The sequence below is a fragment of the Ranitomeya variabilis genome, chromosome 6 (genome assembly GCF_051348905.1).
Source record: "Ranitomeya variabilis isolate aRanVar5 chromosome 6, aRanVar5.hap1, whole genome shotgun sequence".
In the NCBI taxonomy this organism is placed as follows: domain Eukaryota; kingdom Metazoa; phylum Chordata; class Amphibia; order Anura; family Dendrobatidae; genus Ranitomeya; species Ranitomeya variabilis.
The window spans coordinates 5,107,279-5,127,110 of record NC_135237.1 but is presented as its reverse complement, the minus strand read 5'-3'; the positions used below and the strand labels follow the sequence as shown (position 1 = coordinate 5,127,110).

The window sequence follows — 19,832 nt, the reverse complement described above, 5'->3', positions numbered from 1 at the left end:
CTAACTGCCCCCGTATACTAACTGCCCATTATACTAACTGCCCATTATACTAACTGCCCCTTATACTAACTGCCCCCGTATACTAACTGCCCATTATACTAACTGCCCATTATACTAACTGCCCATTATACTAACTGCCCCCGTCTACTAACTGCCCATTATACTAACTGCCCATTATACTAACTGCCCATTATACTAACTGCCCCCTATACTAACTGCCCATTATACTAACTGCCCATTATACTAACTGCCCATTATACTAACTGCCCCCGTATACTAACTGCCCCCGTATACTAACTGCCCATTATACTAACTGCCCCTTATACTAACCGCCCATTATACTAACTGCCCATTATACTAACTGCCCCCGTATACTAACTGCCCCTTATACTAACTGCCCATTATACTAACTGCCCATTATACTAACTGCCCCTTATACTAACTGCCCATTATACTAACTGCCCATTATACTAACTGCCCCCGTATACTAACTGCCCATTATACTAACTGCCCATTATACTAACTGCCCATTATACTAACTGCCCCCGTATACTAACTGCCCCCGTATACTAACTGCCCCCGTATACTAACTGCCCATTATACTAACTGCCCATTATACTAACTGCCCCTTATACTAACTGCCCATTATACTAACTGCCCATTATACTAACTGCCCCTTATACTAACTGCCCATTATACTAACTGCCCATTATACTAACTGCCCATTATACTAACTGCCCCTTATACTAACTGCCCCTTATACTAACTGCCCCTTATACTAACTGCCCATTATACTAACTGCCCATTATACTAACTGCCCCTTATACTAACTGCCCCTTATACTAACTGCCCATTATACTAACTGCCCATTATACTAACTGCCCCTTATACTAACTGCCCCCGTATACTAACTGCCCATTATACTAACTGCCCATTATACTAACTGCCCATTATACTAACTGCCCCGTATACTAACTGCCCATTATACTAACTGCCCATTATACTAACCGCCCATTATACTAACTGCCCATTATACTAACTGCCCATTATACTAACTGCCCATTATACTAACTGCCCCCGTATACTAACTGCCCATTATACTAACTGCCCATTATACTAACTGCCCCTTATACTAACTGCCCATTATACTAACTGCCCATTATACTAACTGCCCATTATACTAACTGCCCCTTATACTAACTGCCCATTATACTAACTGCCCATTATACTAACTGCCCCCGTATACTAACTGTCCATTATACTAACTGCCCATTATACTAACCGCCCATTATACTAACCGCCCATTATACTAACTGCCCATTATACTAACTGCCCATTATACTAACTGCCCCCGTATACTAACTGCCCATTATACTAACTGCCCCCGTATACTAACTGCCCCTTATACTAACTGCCCATTATACTAACTGCCCCTTATACTAACTGCCCATTATACTAACTGCCCATTATACTAACTGCCCATTATACTAACTGCCCATTATACTAACTGCCCCTTATACTAACTGCCCATTATACTAACTGCCCCTTATACTAACTGCCCATTATACTAACTGCCCATTATACTAACTGCCCATTATACTAACTGCCCCTTATACTAACTGCCCATTATACTAACTGCCCATTATACTAACTGCCCCTTATACTAACTGCCCATTATACTAACTGCCCATTATACTAACTGCCCCTTATACTAACTGCCCATTATACTAACTGCCCATTATACTAACTGCCCCTTATACTAACTGCCCATTATACTAACTGCCCATTATACTAACTGCCCATTATACTAACTGCCCATTATACTAACTGCCCCTTATACTAACTGCCCATTATACTAACTGCCCATTATACTAACTGCCCCTTATACTAACTGCCCATTATACTAACTGCCCATTATACTAACTGCCCATTATACTAACTGCCCCCGTATACTAACTGCCCATTATACTAACTGCCCCCGTATACTAACTGCCCCTTATACTAACTGCCCATTATACTAACTGCCCCTTATACTAACTGCCCATTATACTAACTGCCCCTTATACTAACTGCCCATTATACTAACTGCCCATTATACTAACTGCCCATTATACTAACTGCCCATTATACTAACTGCCCCTTATACTAACTGCCCATTATACTAACTGCCCATTATACTAACTGCCCATTATACTAACTGCCCATTATACTAACTGCCCCTTATACTAACTGCCCATTATACTAACTGCCCATTATACTAACTGCCCCTTATACTAACTGCCCATTATACTAACTGCCCATTATACTAACTGCCCCTTATACTAACTGCCCATTATACTAACTGCCCATTATACTAACTGCCCCTTATACTAACTGCCCATTATACTAACTGCCCATTATACTAACTGCCCCTTATACTAACTGCCCCCGTATACTAACTGCCCATTATACTAACTGCCCCTTATACTGACAGCTCATTATACTAACTGCCCCTTATACTAACTGCCCATTATACTAACTGCCCCTTATACTAACTGCCCCTTATACTAACTGCCCATTATACTAACTGCCCATTATACTAACTGCCCCTTATACTAACTGCCCATTATACTAACTGCCCATTATACTAACTGCTCATTATACTAACTGCCCATTATACTGACAGCCCCTTATACTAACTGCCCATTATACTAACTGCCCCTTATACTAACTGCCCCTTATACTAACTGCCCATTATACTAACTGCCCATTATACTAACTGCCCCTTATACTAACTGCCCCTTATACTAACTGCCCATTATACTAACTGCCCATTATACTAACTGCCCATTATACTAACTGCCCCTTATACTAACCGCCCCTTATACTGACTGCCCATTATACTGACTGCCCCTTATACTAACTGCCCATTATACTAACTGCCCATTATACTAACTGCCCATTATACTAACTGCCCATTATACTAACTGCCCATTATACTAACTGCCCCTTATACTAACTGCCCCCGTATACTAACTGCCCATTATACTAACTGCCCCTTATACTGACAGCTCATTATACTAACTGCCCCTTATACTAACTGCCCCCGTATACTAACTGCCCATTATACTAACTGCTCATTATACTAACTGCCCATTATACTAACTGCCCCTTATACTAACTGCCCATTATACTAACTGCCCATTATACTAACTGCCCATTATACTAACTGCCCCTTATACTAACTGCCCATTATACTAACTGCCCATTATACTAACTGCCCCTTATACTAACTGCCCATTATACTAACTGCCCATTATACTAACTGCCCCTTATACTAACTGCCCCCGTATACTAACTGCCCATTATACTAACTGCCCCTTATACTGACAGCTCATTATACTAACTGCCCCTTATACTAACTGCCCATTATACTAACTGCCCCTTATACTAACTGCCCCTTATACTAACTGCCCATTATACTAACTGCCCATTATACTAACTGCCCCTTATACTAACTGCCCATTATACTAACTGCCCATTATACTAACTGCCCCTTATACTAACTGCCCATTATACTAACTGCCCATTATACTAACTGCCCCTTATACTAACTGCCCATTATACTAACTGCCCCCGTATACTAACTGCCCATTATACTAACTGCCCATTATACTAACTGCCCATTATACTAACTGCCCCTTATACTAACTGCCCATTATACTAACTGCCCATTATACTAACTGCCCATTATACTAACTGCCCCCGTATACTAACTGCCCCTTATACTAACCGCCCCTTATACTAACTGCCCATTATACTGACTGCCCCTTATACTAACTGCCCATTATACTAACTGCCCATTATACTAACTGCCCATTATACTAACTGCCCATTATACTAACTGCCCCCGTATACTAACTGCCCATTATACTAACTGCCCATTATACTAACTGCCCATTATACTAACTGCCCCTTATACTAACTGCCCATTATACTAACTGCCCCCGTATACTAACTGCCCATTATACTAACTGCCCATTATACTAACTGCCCATTATACTAACTGCCCCTTATACTAACTGCCCCTTATACTAACTGCCCATTATACTAACTGCCCATTATACTAACTGCCCATTATACTAACTGCCCATTATACTAACTGCCCATTATACTAACTGCCCATTATACTAACTGCCCATTATACTAACTGCCCCTTATACTAACTGCCCCCGTATACTAACTGCCCATTATACTAACTGCCCATTATACTAACTGCCCATTATACTAACTGCCCCTTATACTAACTGCCCATTATACTAACTGCCCATTATACTAACTGCCCCTTATACTAACTGCCCATTATACTAACTGCCCATTATACTAACTGCCCATTATACTAACTGCCCCCGTATACTAACTGCCCATTATACTAACTGCCCATTATACTAACTGCCCATTATACTAACTGCCCATTATACTAACTGCCCCTTGTACTAACTGCCCCCGTATACTAACTGCCCCCGTATACTAACTGCCCATTATACTAACTGCCCATTATACTAACTGCCCCTTATACTAACTGCCCATTATACTAACTGCCCCTTATACTAACTGCCCATTATACTAACTGCCCATTATACTAACTGCCCCCGTATACTAACTGCCCATTATACTAACTGCCCCTTATACTAACTGCCCCTTATACTAACTGCCCATTATACTAACTGCCCATTATACTAACTGCCCCTTATACTAACTGCCCCTTATACTGACAGCTCATTATACTAACTGCCCCTTATACTAACTGCCCATTATACTAACTGCCCCCGTATACTAACTGCCCATTATACTAACTGCCCATTATACTAACCGCCCCTTATATTGACAGCTCATTATACTAACTGCCCCTTATACTAACTGCCCATTATACTAACTGCCCATTATACTAACTGCCCCTTATACTAACTGCCCATTATACTAACTGCCCCTTATACTAACTGCCCATTATACTAACTGCCCATTATACTAACTGCCCATTATACTAACTGCCCCTTATACTAACTGCCCATTATACTAACTGCCCATTATACTAACTGCCCCCGTATACTAACTGCCCATTATACTAACTGCCCATTATACTAACTGCCCATTATACTAACTGCCCCCGTATACTAACTGCCCCCGTATACTAACTGCCCATTATACTAACTGCCCCTTATACTAACCGCCCATTATACTAACTGCCCATTATACTAACTGCCCCCGTATACTAACTGCCCCTTATACTAACTGCCCATTATACTAACTGCCCATTATACTAACTGCCCCTTATACTAACTGCCCATTATACTAACTGCCCATTATACTAACTGCCCCCGTATACTAACTGCCCATTATACTAACTGCCCATTATACTAACTGCCCATTATACTAACTGCCCATTATACTAACTGCCCCCGTATACTAACTGCCCCCGTATACTAACTGCCCATTATACTAACTGCCCATTATACTAACTGCCCCTTATACTAACTGCCCATTATACTAACTGCCCATTATACTAACTGCCCCTTATACTAACTGCCCATTATACTAACTGCCCATTATACTAACTGCCCATTATACTAACTGCCCCTTATACTAACTGCCCATTATACTAACTGCCCATTATACTAACTGCCCCCGTATACTAACTGCCCATTATACTAACTGCCCATTATACTAACCGCCCATTATACTAACTGCCCATTATACTAACTGCCCATTATACTAACTGCCCATTATACTAACTGCCCCCGTATACTAACTGCCCATTATACTAACTGCCCATTATACTAACTGCCCCTTATACTAACTGCCCATTATACTAACTGCCCATTATACTAACTGCCCATTATACTAACTGCCCCTTATACTAACTGCCCATTATACTAACTGCCCATTATACTAACTGCCCCCGTATACTAACTGTCCATTATACTAACTGCCCATTATACTAACCGCCCATTATACTAACCGCCCATTATACTAACTGCCCATTATACTAACTGCCCATTATACTAACTGCCCCCGTATACTAACTGCCCATTATACTAACTGCCCCCGTATACTAACTGCCCCTTATACTAACTGCCCATTATACTAACTGCCCCTTATACTAACTGCCCATTATACTAACTGCCCATTATACTAACTGCCCATTATACTAACTGCCCATTATACTAACTGCCCCTTATACTAACTGCCCATTATACTAACTGCCCATTATACTAACTGCCCATTATACTAACTGCCCATTATACTAACTGCCCATTATACTAACTGCCCCTTATACTAACTGCCCATTATACTAACTGCCCATTATACTAACTGCCCCTTATACTAACTGCCCATTATACTAACTGCCCATTATACTAACTGCCCCTTATACTAACTGCCCATTATACTAACTGCCCATTATACTAACTGCCCCTTATACTAACTGCCCATTATACTAACTGCCCATTATACTAACTGCCCATTATACTAACTGCCCCTTATACTAACTGCCCATTATACTAACTGCCCATTATACTAACTGCCCCCGTATACTAACTGCCCCTTATACTAACCGCCCCTTATACTAACTGCCCATTATACTGACTGCCCCTTATACTAACTGCCCATTATACTAACCGCCCCTTATACTAACTGCCCATTATACTGACTGCCCCTTATACTAACTGCCCATTATACTAACTGCCCATTATACTAACTGCCCATTATACTAACTGCCCATTATACTAACTGCCCCCGTATACTAACTGCCCATTATACTAACTGCCCATTATACTAACTGCCCCTTATACTAACTGCCCATTATACTAACTGCCCATTATACTAACTGCCCCTTATACTAACTGCCCATTATACTAACTGCCCATTATACTAACTGCCCCTTATACTAACTGCCCATTATACTAACTGCCCATTATACTAACTGCCCCTTATACTAACTGCCCATTATACTAACTGCCCATTATACTAACTGCCCCCGTATACTAACTGCCCATTATACTAACTGCCCCTTATACTGACAGCTCATTATACTAACTGCCCCTTATACTAACTGCCCATTATACTAACTGCCCCTTATACTAACTGCCCCTTATACTAACTGCCCATTATACTAACTGCCCATTATACTAACTGCCCCTTATACTAACTGCCCATTATACTAACTGCCCATTATACTAACTGCTCATTATACTAACTGCCCATTATACTGACAGCCCCTTATACTAACTGCCCCTTATACTAACTGCCCATTATACTAACTGCCCCCGTATACTAACTGCCCCCGTATACTAACTGCCCATTATACTAACTGCCCCTTATACTGACAGCTCATTATACTAACTGCCCCTTATACTAACTGCCCCCGTATACTAACTGCCCATTATACTAACTGCCCCTTATACTAACTGCCCATTATACTAACTGCCCATTATACTAACTGCCCATTATACTAACTGCCCCTTATACTAACTGCCCATTATACTAACTGCCCATTATACTAACTGCCCCTTATACTAACTGCCCATTATACTAACTGCCCATTATACTAACTGCCCCTTATACTAACTGCCCCCGTATACTAACTGCCCATTATACTAACTGCCCCTTATACTGACAGCTCATTATACTAACTGCCCCTTATACTAACTGCCCATTATACTAACTGCCCCTTATACTAACTGCCCCTTATACTAACTGCCCATTATACTAACTGCCCATTATACTAACTGCCCATTATACTAACTGCCCCTTATACTAACTGCCCATTATACTAACTGCCCCCGTATACTAACTGCCCCTTATACTAACTGCCCATTATACTAACTGCCCATTATACTAACTGCCCCCGTATACTAACTGCCCCTTATACTAACCGCCCCTTATACTAACTGCCCATTATACTGACTGCCCCTTATACTAACTGCCCATTATACTAACTGCCCATTATACTAACTGCCCATTATACTAACTGCCCATTATACTAACTGCCCCCGTATACTAACTGCCCATTATACTAACTGCCCATTATACTAACTGCCCATTATACTAACTGCCCCTTATACTAACTGCCCATTATACTAACTGCCCCCGTATACTAACTGCCCATTATACTAACTGCCCATTATACTAACTGCCCATTATACTAACTGCCCATTATACTAACTGCCCCTTATACTAACTGCCCATTATACTAACTGCCCATTATACTAACTGCCCATTATACTAACTGCCCATTATACTAACTGCCCCCGTATACTAACTGCCCATTATACTAACTGCCCATTATACTAACTGCCCATTATACTAACTGCCCCTTATACTAACTGCCCATTATACTAACTGCCCCCGTATACTAACTGCCCATTATACTAACTGCCCATTATACTAACTGCCCATTATACTAACTGCCCATTATACTAACTGCCCCCGTATACTAACTGCCCATTATACTAACTGCCCCTTATACTGACAGCCCCCCGTATACTGACCGCCCCTTATACTAACCGCCCCTGTATAGTAACCGCTCCCCACAAAGTGACATTCCTTGATCCTGCATTCTGCATACCCGCCAGCAGAGGGCGCGGTGAGCTCGCTGTACATATACACCCCTGGACGTGACGTTAGATTTGCGCGACCAAACGAAGTAACAAACAGCGCTTGCGCGCTTGTGTGCGCGGTACTGATGGGTGGAGCTTTAATCTGTCCCTCAAACATCTAATGTCCAATCAAAGAACAGAAATTAGAATTATCCTTTCTTACTGGCTGACATCGAGGTAAACACTGAAACTGGAGGCGGGGGCGGAGCAACACGTTACTTCACCTATTGTATTAGTGAGTGGGTGGGTGTATAGGAGCAGCCACCAATCAGTGCACTGCACGCTGTGATAGACAAACCTCCTATCCAATCAGCGAGCAGATCGTCTCAGCTGCGCAGAAAAGTGACAGTTCCTTCCGACGAGGAAGATAGAACCAGCCTGCAAGAGAGTGAGAGAGAAGGAAGAAGAGAGAGTGAGAGAGAGACGGTAGAAGAGAGAGAGAGAGAGACGGCAGGAGAGAGAGAGAAGGAAGAAGAGAGAGTGAGAGAGACGGTAGAAGCGAGAGAGAGAGACGGCAGGACAGAGAGAGAGAGAAGGAAGAAGAGAGAGTGAGAGAGAGACGGTAGAAGAGAGAGAGACGGCAGGAGAGAGAGAGAAGGAAGAAGAGAGAGTGAGAGAGAGAGACGGTAGAAGAGAGAGAGACGGCAGGAGTGAGAGAGAAGGAAGAAGAGAGAGTGAGAGAGACGGTAGAAGCGAGAGAGAGAGACGGCAGGACAGAGAGAGAGAGAAGGAAGAAGAGAGAGTGAGAGAGAGACGGTAGAAGAGAGAGAGACGGCAGGAGAGAGAGAGAAGGAAGAAGAGAGAGAGAGAGAGAGACGGTAGAAGAGAGAGAGACGGCAGGAGTGAGAGAGAAGGAAGAAGAGAGAGTGAGAGAGAGACGGTAGAAGAGAGAGAGACGGCAGGAGTGAGAGAGAAGGAAGAAGAGAGAGTGAGAGAGAGACGGTAGAAGAGAGAGAGAGAGACGGCAGGAGAGAGAGAGAAGGAAGAAGAGAGAGTGAGAGAGAGACGGTAGAAGAGAGAGAGAGAGACGGCAGGAGAGAGAGAGAAGGAAGAAGAGAGAGTGAGAGAGAGACGGTAGAAGAGAGAGAGACGGCAGGAGAGAGAGAGACGGCAGAGAGAGAGACGGCATAGAGAGGGAGTGACAGAATGAAGATGAGAGAGAAGGAAGAAGAGAGAGTGAGAGAGAGACGGTAGAAGAGAGAGAGACGGCAGGAGAGAGAGAAGGAAGAAGAGAGAGTGAGAGAGAGACGGTAGAAGAGAGAGAGACGGCAGGAGTGAGAGAGAAGGAAGAAGAGAGAGTGAGAGAGACGGTAGAAGCGAGAGAGACGGCAGGAGTGAGAGAGAGAGATGGAAGAAGAGAGAGTGAGAGAGACGGCAGGAGAGAGGGAGAAGGAAGAAGAGAGAGTGAGAGAGGGAGAAGGAAGAAGAGAGAGTGAGAGAGACGGCAGGAGAGAGAGAAGGAAGAAGAGAGAGTGAGAGAGACGGCAGGAGAGAGAGGGAGAAGGAAGAAGAGAGAGTGAGAGAGACGGCAGGAGAGAGAGAAGGAAGAAGAGAGAGTGAGAGAGACGGCAGGAGAGAGAGGGAGAAGGAAGAAGAGAGAGTGAGAGAGACGGCAGGAGAGAGAGAAGGAAGAATAGAGAGTGAGAGAGAGACGGTAGAAGAGAGAGAGACGGCAGGAGAGAGAGAGAAGGAAGAAGAGAGAGTGAGAGAGAGACGGTAGAAGAGAGACGGCAGGAGAGAGAGAAAAGGAAGAAGAGAGAGTGAGAGAGAGACGGTAGAAGCGAGAGAGAGAGACGGCAGGACAGAGAGAGAGAGAGATGGAAGAAGAGAGAGTGAGAGAGACGGCAGGAGAGAGAGAGAGAAGGAAGAAGAGAGAGTGAGAGAGACGGCAGGAGAGAGAGAAGGAAGAAGAGAGAGAGAGAGAGACGGTAGAAGCGAGAGAGACGGGAGGAGAGAGAGAGACGGCAGGAGAGAGAGAGAGACGGCAGAGAGAGAGAAAAGGAAGAAGAGAGAGAGAGAGACGGTAGAGAGAGGGAGTGACAGAATGAAGATGAGAGAGAAGGAAGAAGAGAGAGAGACGGTAGAAGAGAGAGTGAGAGAGAGACGGCAGAGAGAGAGAGACGGCAGGAGAGAGAAGGAAGAGAGAGAGAGAAGGAAGAAAAGAGACACGGCAGAAGAGAGAGAGAGAGACGGCAGAAGAGAGAGTGAGAGAGACGGCAGAAGAGAGTGAGAGAGACGGCAGAAGAGAGAGAAGGAAGAAGAGAGAGACGGCAGAAGAGAGAGAGAATGAAGAAGAGAGAGTGAGAGAGAAGGAAGAAGAGAGAGAGAGACGGCAGAAGAGAGAGAGAGAAAATGAAGAAGAGAGAGAAGGAAGAAGAGAGAGACGGCAGAAGAGAGAGAGAGAGAATGAAGAAGAGAGAGTGAGAGAGAGACGGCAGAAGAGAGAGAGACGGCAGGAGAGAGAGAGAAGGAAGAAGAGAGTGAGAGAGACGGCAGAAGAGAGAGAAGGAAGAAGAGAGAGACGGCAGAAGAGAGAGAGACGGCAGAAGAGAGAGAAAATGAAGAAGAGAGAGAGAGAGAAGGAAGAAGAGAGAGAGAGACGGCAGAAGAGAGAGAGAGAGAAAATGAAGAAGAGAGAGAAGGAAGAAGAGAGAGACGGCAGAAGAGAGAGAATGAAGAAGAGAGAGTGAGAGAGAGACGGCAGAAGCGAGAGAGACGGCAGAAGAGAGAGAAGGAAGAAGAGAGACGGCAGAAGAGAGAGACGGCAGAAGAGAGAGAGAATGAAGAAGAGAGAGTGAGAGAGAAGGAAGAAGAGAGAGAGACGGCAGAAGAGAGAGAGAAGGAAGAAGAGAGAGTGAGAGAGAGACGGCAGGAGAGAGAGAGAGACGGCAGAGAGAGGGAGTGACAGAATGAAGATGAGAGAGAAGGAAGAAGAGAGAGAGAGACGGTAGAAGAGAGAGACGGCAGGAGAGAGAAGGAAGAAGAGAGAGTGAGAGAGAGACGGCAGAGAGAGAGAAGGAAGAAAAGACACGGCAGAAGAGAGAGTGAGAGAGACGGCAGAAGAGAGAGTGAGAGAGATGGCAGAAGAGAGAGAAGGAAGAGAGAGAGAAGGAAGAAGAGAGAGTGACAGAATGAAGATGAGAGAGAAGGATGAAGAGAGAGATAGACGGCAGAAGAGAGAGAGAGAATGAAGAAGAGAGAGAGACGGCAGGAGAGAGAGAATGAAGAAGAGAGAGTGAGAGAGAGACGGCAGAAGAGAGAGAGACGGCAGGAGAGAGAGAGAAGGAAGAAGAGAGAGAGACGGTAGAAGAGAGACAAGGAAGAAGAGAAAGACGGCAGAAGAGAGAGAGAGACAGCAGAAGAGAGAATGAAGAAGAGAGAGAGAGAGAAGGAAGAAGAGAGAGAGACGGCAGAAGAGAGAGAGAGAATGAAGAAGAGAGAGTGAGAGAGAGACGGCAGAAGAGAGAGAGACGGCAGGAGAGAGAGAGAAGGAAGAAGAGAGAGACAGCAGAAGAGAGAGAAGGAAGAAGAGAGAGACGGCAGAAGAGAGAGAGAGACCGCAGAAGAGAGAGAGAATGAAGAAGAGAGAGTGAGAGAGAAGGAAGAAGAGAGAGACGGCAGGAGAGAGAGAATGAAGAAGAGAGAGAAGGAAGAAGAGAGAGAGACGGCAGAAGAGAGAGAGAGAGAATGAAGAAGAGAGAGTGAGAGAGACGGCAGAAGAGAGAGAGACGGCAGGAGAGAGAGAGAAGGAAGAAGAGAGAGTGAGAGAGACGGCAGAAGAGAGAGAGAATGAAGAAGAGAGAGTGAGAGAGAAGGAAGAAGAGAGAAAGAGATGGCAGAAGAGAGAGAGAGAAGGAAGAAGAGAGAGTGAGAGAGACGGTAGAAGCGAGAGAGAGACGGCAGGAGAGAGAGACGGCAGGAGAGAGAGAGACGGCAGGAGAGAGAGAGAGAAGGAAGAAGAGAGAGAGAAGGAAGAAGAGAGAGTGAGAGAGACGGCAGGAGAGAGAGAGAGAAGGAAGAAGAGAGAGTGAGAGAGACGGTAGAAGCGAGAGAGACGGCAGGAGAGAGAGAGAGAGACGGCAGAGAGAGGGAGTGACAGAATGAAGATGAGAGAGAAGGAAGGAGAGAGAGAGAGACGGCAGAAGAGAGAGAGAGAAGGAAGAAGAGAGAGTGAGAGAGAGACAGAGAGAGAGAGAGACGGCAGGAGAGAGAAGGAAGAGAGAGAGAGAAGGAAGAAAAGAGAGACGGCAGAAGAGAGAGTGAGAGAGACGGCAGAAGAGAGTGAGAGAGACGGCAGAAGAGAGAGAAGGAAGAGAGAGAGAAGGAAGAAGAGAAAGAGACGGTAGAAGAGAGAGTGACAGATTGAAGATGAAAGAGAAGGAAGAAGAGAGAGAAGGAAGAGAGTGAGAGAGAGAGAAGGAAGAAGAGAGAGTGAGAGACGGCAGGAGAGAGAGAGAGAAGGAAGAAGAGAGAGTGAGAGAGAGACGGTAGAAGCGAGAGAGATGGCAGGAGAGAGAGAGAGACGGCAGAGAGAGAGAGACGGCATAGAGAGGGAGTGACAGAATGAAGATGAGAGAGAAGGAAGAAGAGAGAGAGAGAGACGGCAGAAGAGAGAGAGACGGCAGGAGAGAGAGAGAGAAGGAAGAAGAGAGAGTGAGAGAGACGGCAGAGAGAGAGAGACGGCAGGAAAGAGAAGGAAGAGAGAGAGAAGGAAGAAAAGAGAGACGGCAGAAGAGAGAGTGAGAGAGACGGCAGAAGAGAGAGAAGGAAGAAGAGAGAGACGGTAGAAGAGAGAGTGACAGAATGAAGATGAGAGAGAAGGAAGAAGAGAGAGAGAGACGGCAGAAGAGAGAGAGATGGCAGGAGAGAGAGAGAGAATGAAGAAGAGAGAGAGACGGCAGGAGAGAGAGAGAATGAAGAAGAGAGAGTGAGAGAGAGACGGCAGAAGAGAGACGGCAGGAGAGAGAGAGAAGGAAGAAGAGAGAGAGAGATGGCAGAAGAGAGAGAATGAAGAAGAGAGAGTGAGAGAGAAGGAAGAAGAGAGAGAGACGGCAGAAGAGAGAGAGAGAGACGGCAGAAAAGAGAGAGACGGCAGGAGAGAGAGAAGGAAGAAGAGAGTGAGAGAGACGGCAGAAGAGAGAGAAGGAAGAAGAGAGAGAGACAGCAGAAGAGAGAGAGAATGAAGAAGAGAGAGAGAGAAGGAAGAAGAGAGAGAGAGACGGCAGAAGAGAGAGAGAGAATGAAGAAGAGAGAGAAGGAAGAAGAGAGAGACGGCAGAAGAGAGAGAGAGAGAATGAAGAAGAGAGAGAGACGGCAGAAGAGAGAGAGACGGCAGGAGAGAGAGAGAGAATGAAGAAGAGAGAGAGAGACGGCAGAAGAGAGAAGGAAGAGAGAGAGAAGGAAGAAAGAGAGACGGCAGAAGAGAGAGAGAGACGGCAGAAGAGAGAGTGAGAGAATGAAGATGAGAGAGAAGGAAGAGAGAGAGACGGCAGAAGAGAGACGGCAGGAGAGAGAATGAAGAAGAGAGAAGGAAGAAGAGAGTGAGAGAGAGACGGCAGGAGAGAGAGAATGAAGAAGAGAGAGAGAGAGAAGGAAGAAGAGAGAGAGAGAAGGAAGAAGAGAGAGAGATGGCAGAAGAGAGTGAGAGAAGGAAGAAGAGAGAGACGGCAAAAGAGAGTGAGAGTGAGAGACGGCAGAAGAGTGAGAGAGACGGCAGAAGAGAGAGAAGGAAGAAGAGAGAGAGACGGCAGAAGAGAGTGAGAGACGGCAGAAGAGAGAGAAGGAAGAAGAGAGAGAAGGAAGAGAGAGTGAGACGGCAGAAGAGTGAGTGAGAGACGGCAGAAGAGCGAGAGAGAGAGAGAGAAGGAAGAAGAGAGAGAGACGGCAGAAGAGAGTGAGAGACGGCAGAAGAGAGAGAGAAGGAAGAAGAGAGAGAAGGAAGAAGAGAGAGAGACGGCAGGTGAGAGTGAGAGACGGCAGAAGAGTGAGAGAGACGGCAGAAGAGAGAGAGAAGGAAGAAGAGAGAGACGGCAGAAGAGAGTGAGAGTGAGAGACGGCAGAAGAGTGAGAGAGAGACGGCAGAAGAGAGAGAGAGACGGCAGAAGAGTGAGAGACGGCAGAAGAGTGAGAGAGAGACGGCAGAAGAGAGAGAAGGAAGAAGAGAGACGGCAGAAGAGAGTGAGAGAGAAGGAAGAAGAGAGAGAAGGAAGAGAGAGTGAGAGACGGCAGAAGAAGAGAGAGAGAAGGAAGAAAGAGGAGGAAGAAGAGAGAGAGACGGCAGAAGAGAGAGAGAGAAGGAAGAAGAGAGAGTGAGAGACGGCAGAAGAGAGAGCGTGAGAGAAGGCAGAAGAGAGAGAGAGAAGGAAGAAGAGAGAGCCTGCCGAAGAGAGTGAGAGAGAAGGAAGAAGAGAGAGAGTGACGGCAGAAGAGAGTGAGACGGCAGAAGAGAGAGTGAGAGACGGCAGAAGAGAGAGACGGCAGAAGAGAGAGTGACAGACGGCAGAAGAGAGTGACAGACGGCAGAAGAGAGAGAGAGACGGCAGAAGCGAGAGACGGCAGAAGAGAGTGAGAGACGGCAGAAGAAAGAGTGAGAGAGACGGCAGAAGAGAGAGTGAGAGACGGCAGAAGAAAGAGTGAGAGAGACGGCAGAAGAGAGAGTGAGAGACGGCAGAAGAGAGAGTGAGAGAGAAGGAAGAAGAGAGAGACAGCGGAAGAGAGAGTGAGAGAGAAGGAAGAAGAGAGACGGCAGAAGAGAGAGTGAGAGAGACGGTGGAAGAGAGAGAGATGGCAGAAGAGAGTGCGAGAAACGGCAGAAGAGAGAGAGACGGCAGAAGAGAGAGAGAGACGGCAGAAGAGAGAGAGAGAGAGACGGCAGAAGAGAGAGAGAGACGGCAGAAGAGAGAGAAAGACGGCAGAAGAGAGAGAGATGGCAGAAGAGAGAGAGATCGCAGAAGAGAGAGACGGCAGAATAGTGAGTTAGAGACGGCAGAAGAGAGAGAGAGTGAGGGACGGCAGAAGAGATCGTGAGAGAGACGGCAGAAGAGAGAGTGAGAGACGGCAGAAGAGAGATGACAAGAGAGAGACGGCAGAAGAGAGAGTGAGAGAAGGCAGAAGAGAGAGACGGCAGAAGAGAGACTTAGAGACGGCACAAGAAAGAGAGAGACGGGCAGAAGAGAGAGATGGCAGAAGAGAGACGGCAGAAGAGAGAGACGATAGAATAGAGAGTGAGGGATGGCAGAATAGAGAGTGAGAGACGGCAGAAGAGAGAGAGACGACAGAAGAGAGAGTGAGAGACGGCAGAAGAGAGAGATGGCAGAAGAGAGAGACGGCAGAAGAGAGAGAGACGAGCAAAAGAGAGACTTAGAGATGGCACAAGAAAGAGACGGCAGAAGAGAGAGATGACAGAATAGAGAGTGAGAGACGGCAGAAGAGAGAGACGGCAGAATAGAGAGTGAGAGATGGCAGAAGAGAGAGAGATGGCATTATAGAGAGAGTGAGAGACGGCAGAAGAGAGAGAGACGGCAGAATAGAGAGAGTGAGAGACGGCAGAATAGAGAGAGTGAGAGACGGCAGAAGAGAGAGAGACGGCAGAAGAGAGTGAGAGACGGCAGAAGATATCTACGGCATAAGGCTACGTTCACATTTGCGGCCAGCGCCGCAGCGTCGGGCGCCGCAGCGGCGCCGCATGCGCCATGCGCCCCTATATTTAACATGGGGGCGCATGGACATGCGGCGCACTTGCGTTTTGCGCCGCATGCGTCGCTGCGGCGCCCGCGTCGGGGCGCAGAGGACGCAGCAAGTTGCATTTTTGCTGCGTCCAAATTCAATGAAAAAAACGACGCATGCGGCGCAAAACGCAGCGTTGTGCATGCGTTTTGCTGCGTTTTTGTTTGCGTTGTGCGCTGCGGCGCCGACGCTGCGGCGCACAACGCAAATGTGAACGTAGCCTAAGAGAGTGAACATTAGAGTGTGGCACGGGAGATAATGTTGGTCGATATGATCGTGTGGTGTAGAGACAATCATATAAGAGGAGTCTGAGAGAGGAGAGACATCCCTGCATGTGTGAGCCACCGCCATGTCCTGTAATCAGACCTGTGATTGTTTTATTTTTTTGCTAGAGACCGCTCTTCTGGAGATGGAGGCGCCTGCAGGACCTGGGGTGAGACTGAGGGGTCGGAGGGGTGGGGTTCACTTGCTCCGGTAGGCATAAGGCAGCATTCACACAGGCAATGTGGTGCTTGGCCTGAGCACATTCAGTTTTTATTGCTTTCCACAAATTGCCCAACAGCAGAGCAAAGTTATAAACCTAAATCCCGACCATCGTCTGGGTGAGAACTAAGCAGAACAGACCCTGGTGGCTCACACACGGCCCTCACCAGATAACACACGGCCCTCACCAGATAACACACGGCCCTCACCAGATAACACACGGCCCTCACCAGATAACACACGGCCCTCACCAGATAACACACGGCCCTCACCAGATAACACACAGCCCTCACCAGATAACACACGGCCCTCACCAGATAACACACGGCCCTCACCAGATAACACACGGCCCTCACCAGATAACACACGGCCCTCACCAGATAACACACGGCCCTCACCAGATAACACACGGCCCTCACCAGATAACACACGGCCCTCACCAGATAACACACGGCCCTCACCAGATAACACACGGCCCTCACCAGATAACACACGGCCCTCACCAGATAACACACGTCCCTCACCAGATAACACACGTCCCTCACCAGATAACACACGGCCCTCACCAGATAACACACGGCCCTCACCAGATAACACACGGCCCTCACCAGATAACACACGGCCCTCACCAGATAACACACGGCCCTCACCAGATAACACGCGGCCCTCACCAGATAACACACGGCCCTCACCAGATAACACACGGCCCTCACCAGATAACACACGACCCTCACCAGATAACACACGGCCCTCACCAGATAACACACGGCCCTCACCAGATAACACACGGCCCTCACCAGATAACCCACAGTCATCACTCACCAGATAACACAGTCGTCACTCACCAGATAACCCACAGTCGTCACTCACCAGATAACACAGTCGTCACTCACCAGATAACACAGTCGTCACTCACCAGATAACACAGTCGTCACTCACCAGATAACCCACAGTCGTCACTCACCAGATAACACACAGTCGTCACTCACCAGATAACACACAGTCGTCACTCACCAGATAACACGCGGTCGTCACTCACCAGATAACACACGGTCGTCACTCACCAGCTAACACGCGGTCGTCACTCACCAGATAACACACAGTCGTCACTCACCAGATAACACACGGTCGTCACTCACCAGATAACACGCGGTAGTCACTCACCAGATAACACACAGTCGTCACTCACCAGATAACACGCGGTCGTCACTCACCAGATAACACGCGGTCGTCACTCACCAGATAACACACGGTCGTCACTCACCAGATAACACGCGGTCGTCACTCACCAGATAACACAGTCGTCACTTACCAGATAACACGCGGTCGTCACTCACCAGATAACACAGTCGTCACTCACCAGATAACACGCGGCCGTCACTCACCAGATAACACACGGCCGTCACTCACCAGATAACACAGTCGTCACTCACCAGATAACACACAGTCGTCACTCACCAGATAACACACGGCCGTCACTCACCAGATAACACGTGGCCGTCATTCACCAGATAACACGCGGCCGTCATTCACCAGATAACACGCGGCCGTCACTCACCAGATAACACACGGCCGTCACTCACCAGATAACACAGTCGTCACTCACCAGATAACACACAGTCGTCACTCACCAGATAACACACGGCCGTCACTCACCAGATAACACGCGGCCGTCACTCACCAGATAACACACGGCCGTCACTCACCAGATAACACACGGCCGTCACTCACCAGATAACACTCAGCCATCACTCACCAGATAACACACGGCCGTCATTCACCAGATAACACACAGCTGTCACTCACCAGACAACACGCGGTTGTCATTCACCAGATAACACGCAGCCGTCATTCATCTGATAACACGTGGCCGTCACTCACCAGATAATACGCGTCCGTTACTCACCAGATAACACTCAGCCATCACTAACTAGATAACACGCTTCCGTCACTCACCAGATAACACACAGCTGTCACTCACCAGACAACACGCGGTTGTCACTCACCAGATAACACGCAGCCGTCATTCATCTGATAACACGCGTCCGTCACTCACCAGACAACACGCAGCCGCCATTCACCAGATAACACACAGCTGTCACTCAAAAGATAACACACAGTCGTCACTCACCAGATAACACGCGTCCGTCACTCACCAGATAACACACGGCCGTCAATCACCAGATAACACTCAGCCATCACTAACCAGATAACACGCGTTTGTCACTCACCAGATAACACACAGCTGTCACTCACCAGACAACACACAGTGTCATTCACCAGATAACACGCAGCCGTCATTCATCTGATAACACGCGTCCGTCACTCACCAGATAACACGTGGCCGTCACTCACCAGATAACACGCAGCCGTCATTCACCAGATAACACGCAGCCGTCATTCACCAGATAACACGCGTCCGTCACTCACCAGACAAGATGCGGTCGTCATTCACCAGATAACACGCAGCCGTCACTCACCAGATAACACGCGTCCGTCACTCACCAGATAACACGCGTCCGTCACTCACCAGACAAGATGCGGTCGTCATTCACCAGATAACACGCAGCCGTCACTCACCAGATAACACGCGTCCGTCACTCACCAGACAAGATGCGGTCGTCATTCACCAGATAACACGCGTCCGTCACTCACCAGATAACACGCGTCCGTCACTCACCAGACAAGATGCGGTCGTCATTCACCAGATAACACGCAGCCGTCACTCACCAGATAACACGCGTCCGTCACTCACCAGACAAGATGCGGTCGTCATTCACCAGATAACACGCGTCCGTCACTCACCAGATAACACGCGTCCGTCACTCACCAGACAAGATGCGGTCGTCATTCACCAGATAACACGCAGCCGTCATTCACCAGATAACACGCAGCCGTCATTCACCAGATAACACAGCTGTCACTCACCAGATAACACACAGTCGTCACTCACCAGATAACACGCGTCCGTCACTCACCAGATAACAC

At 47.1% G+C, this 19,832-nt stretch overlaps 1 protein-coding gene across 1 annotated transcript in view; it reads left to right on the top strand.

Annotated features, from left to right (window-relative positions):
* Positions 1 to 8,975: 8,975 nt before the first annotated feature.
* Positions 8,976 to 19,832, top strand: part of LOC143781256 (uncharacterized) — a 177,364-nt gene continuing 166,507 nt past the window's right edge. The window contains exons 1-2 of the mRNA XM_077267750.1: positions 8,976 to 9,024; positions 16,754 to 16,794. Coding sequence (XP_077123865.1) covers positions 16,771 to 16,794 — 24 coding nt within the window. The 5' untranslated portion in view covers positions 8,976 to 9,024; positions 16,754 to 16,770. The remainder of the gene's footprint in view (positions 9,025 to 16,753; positions 16,795 to 19,832) is intronic.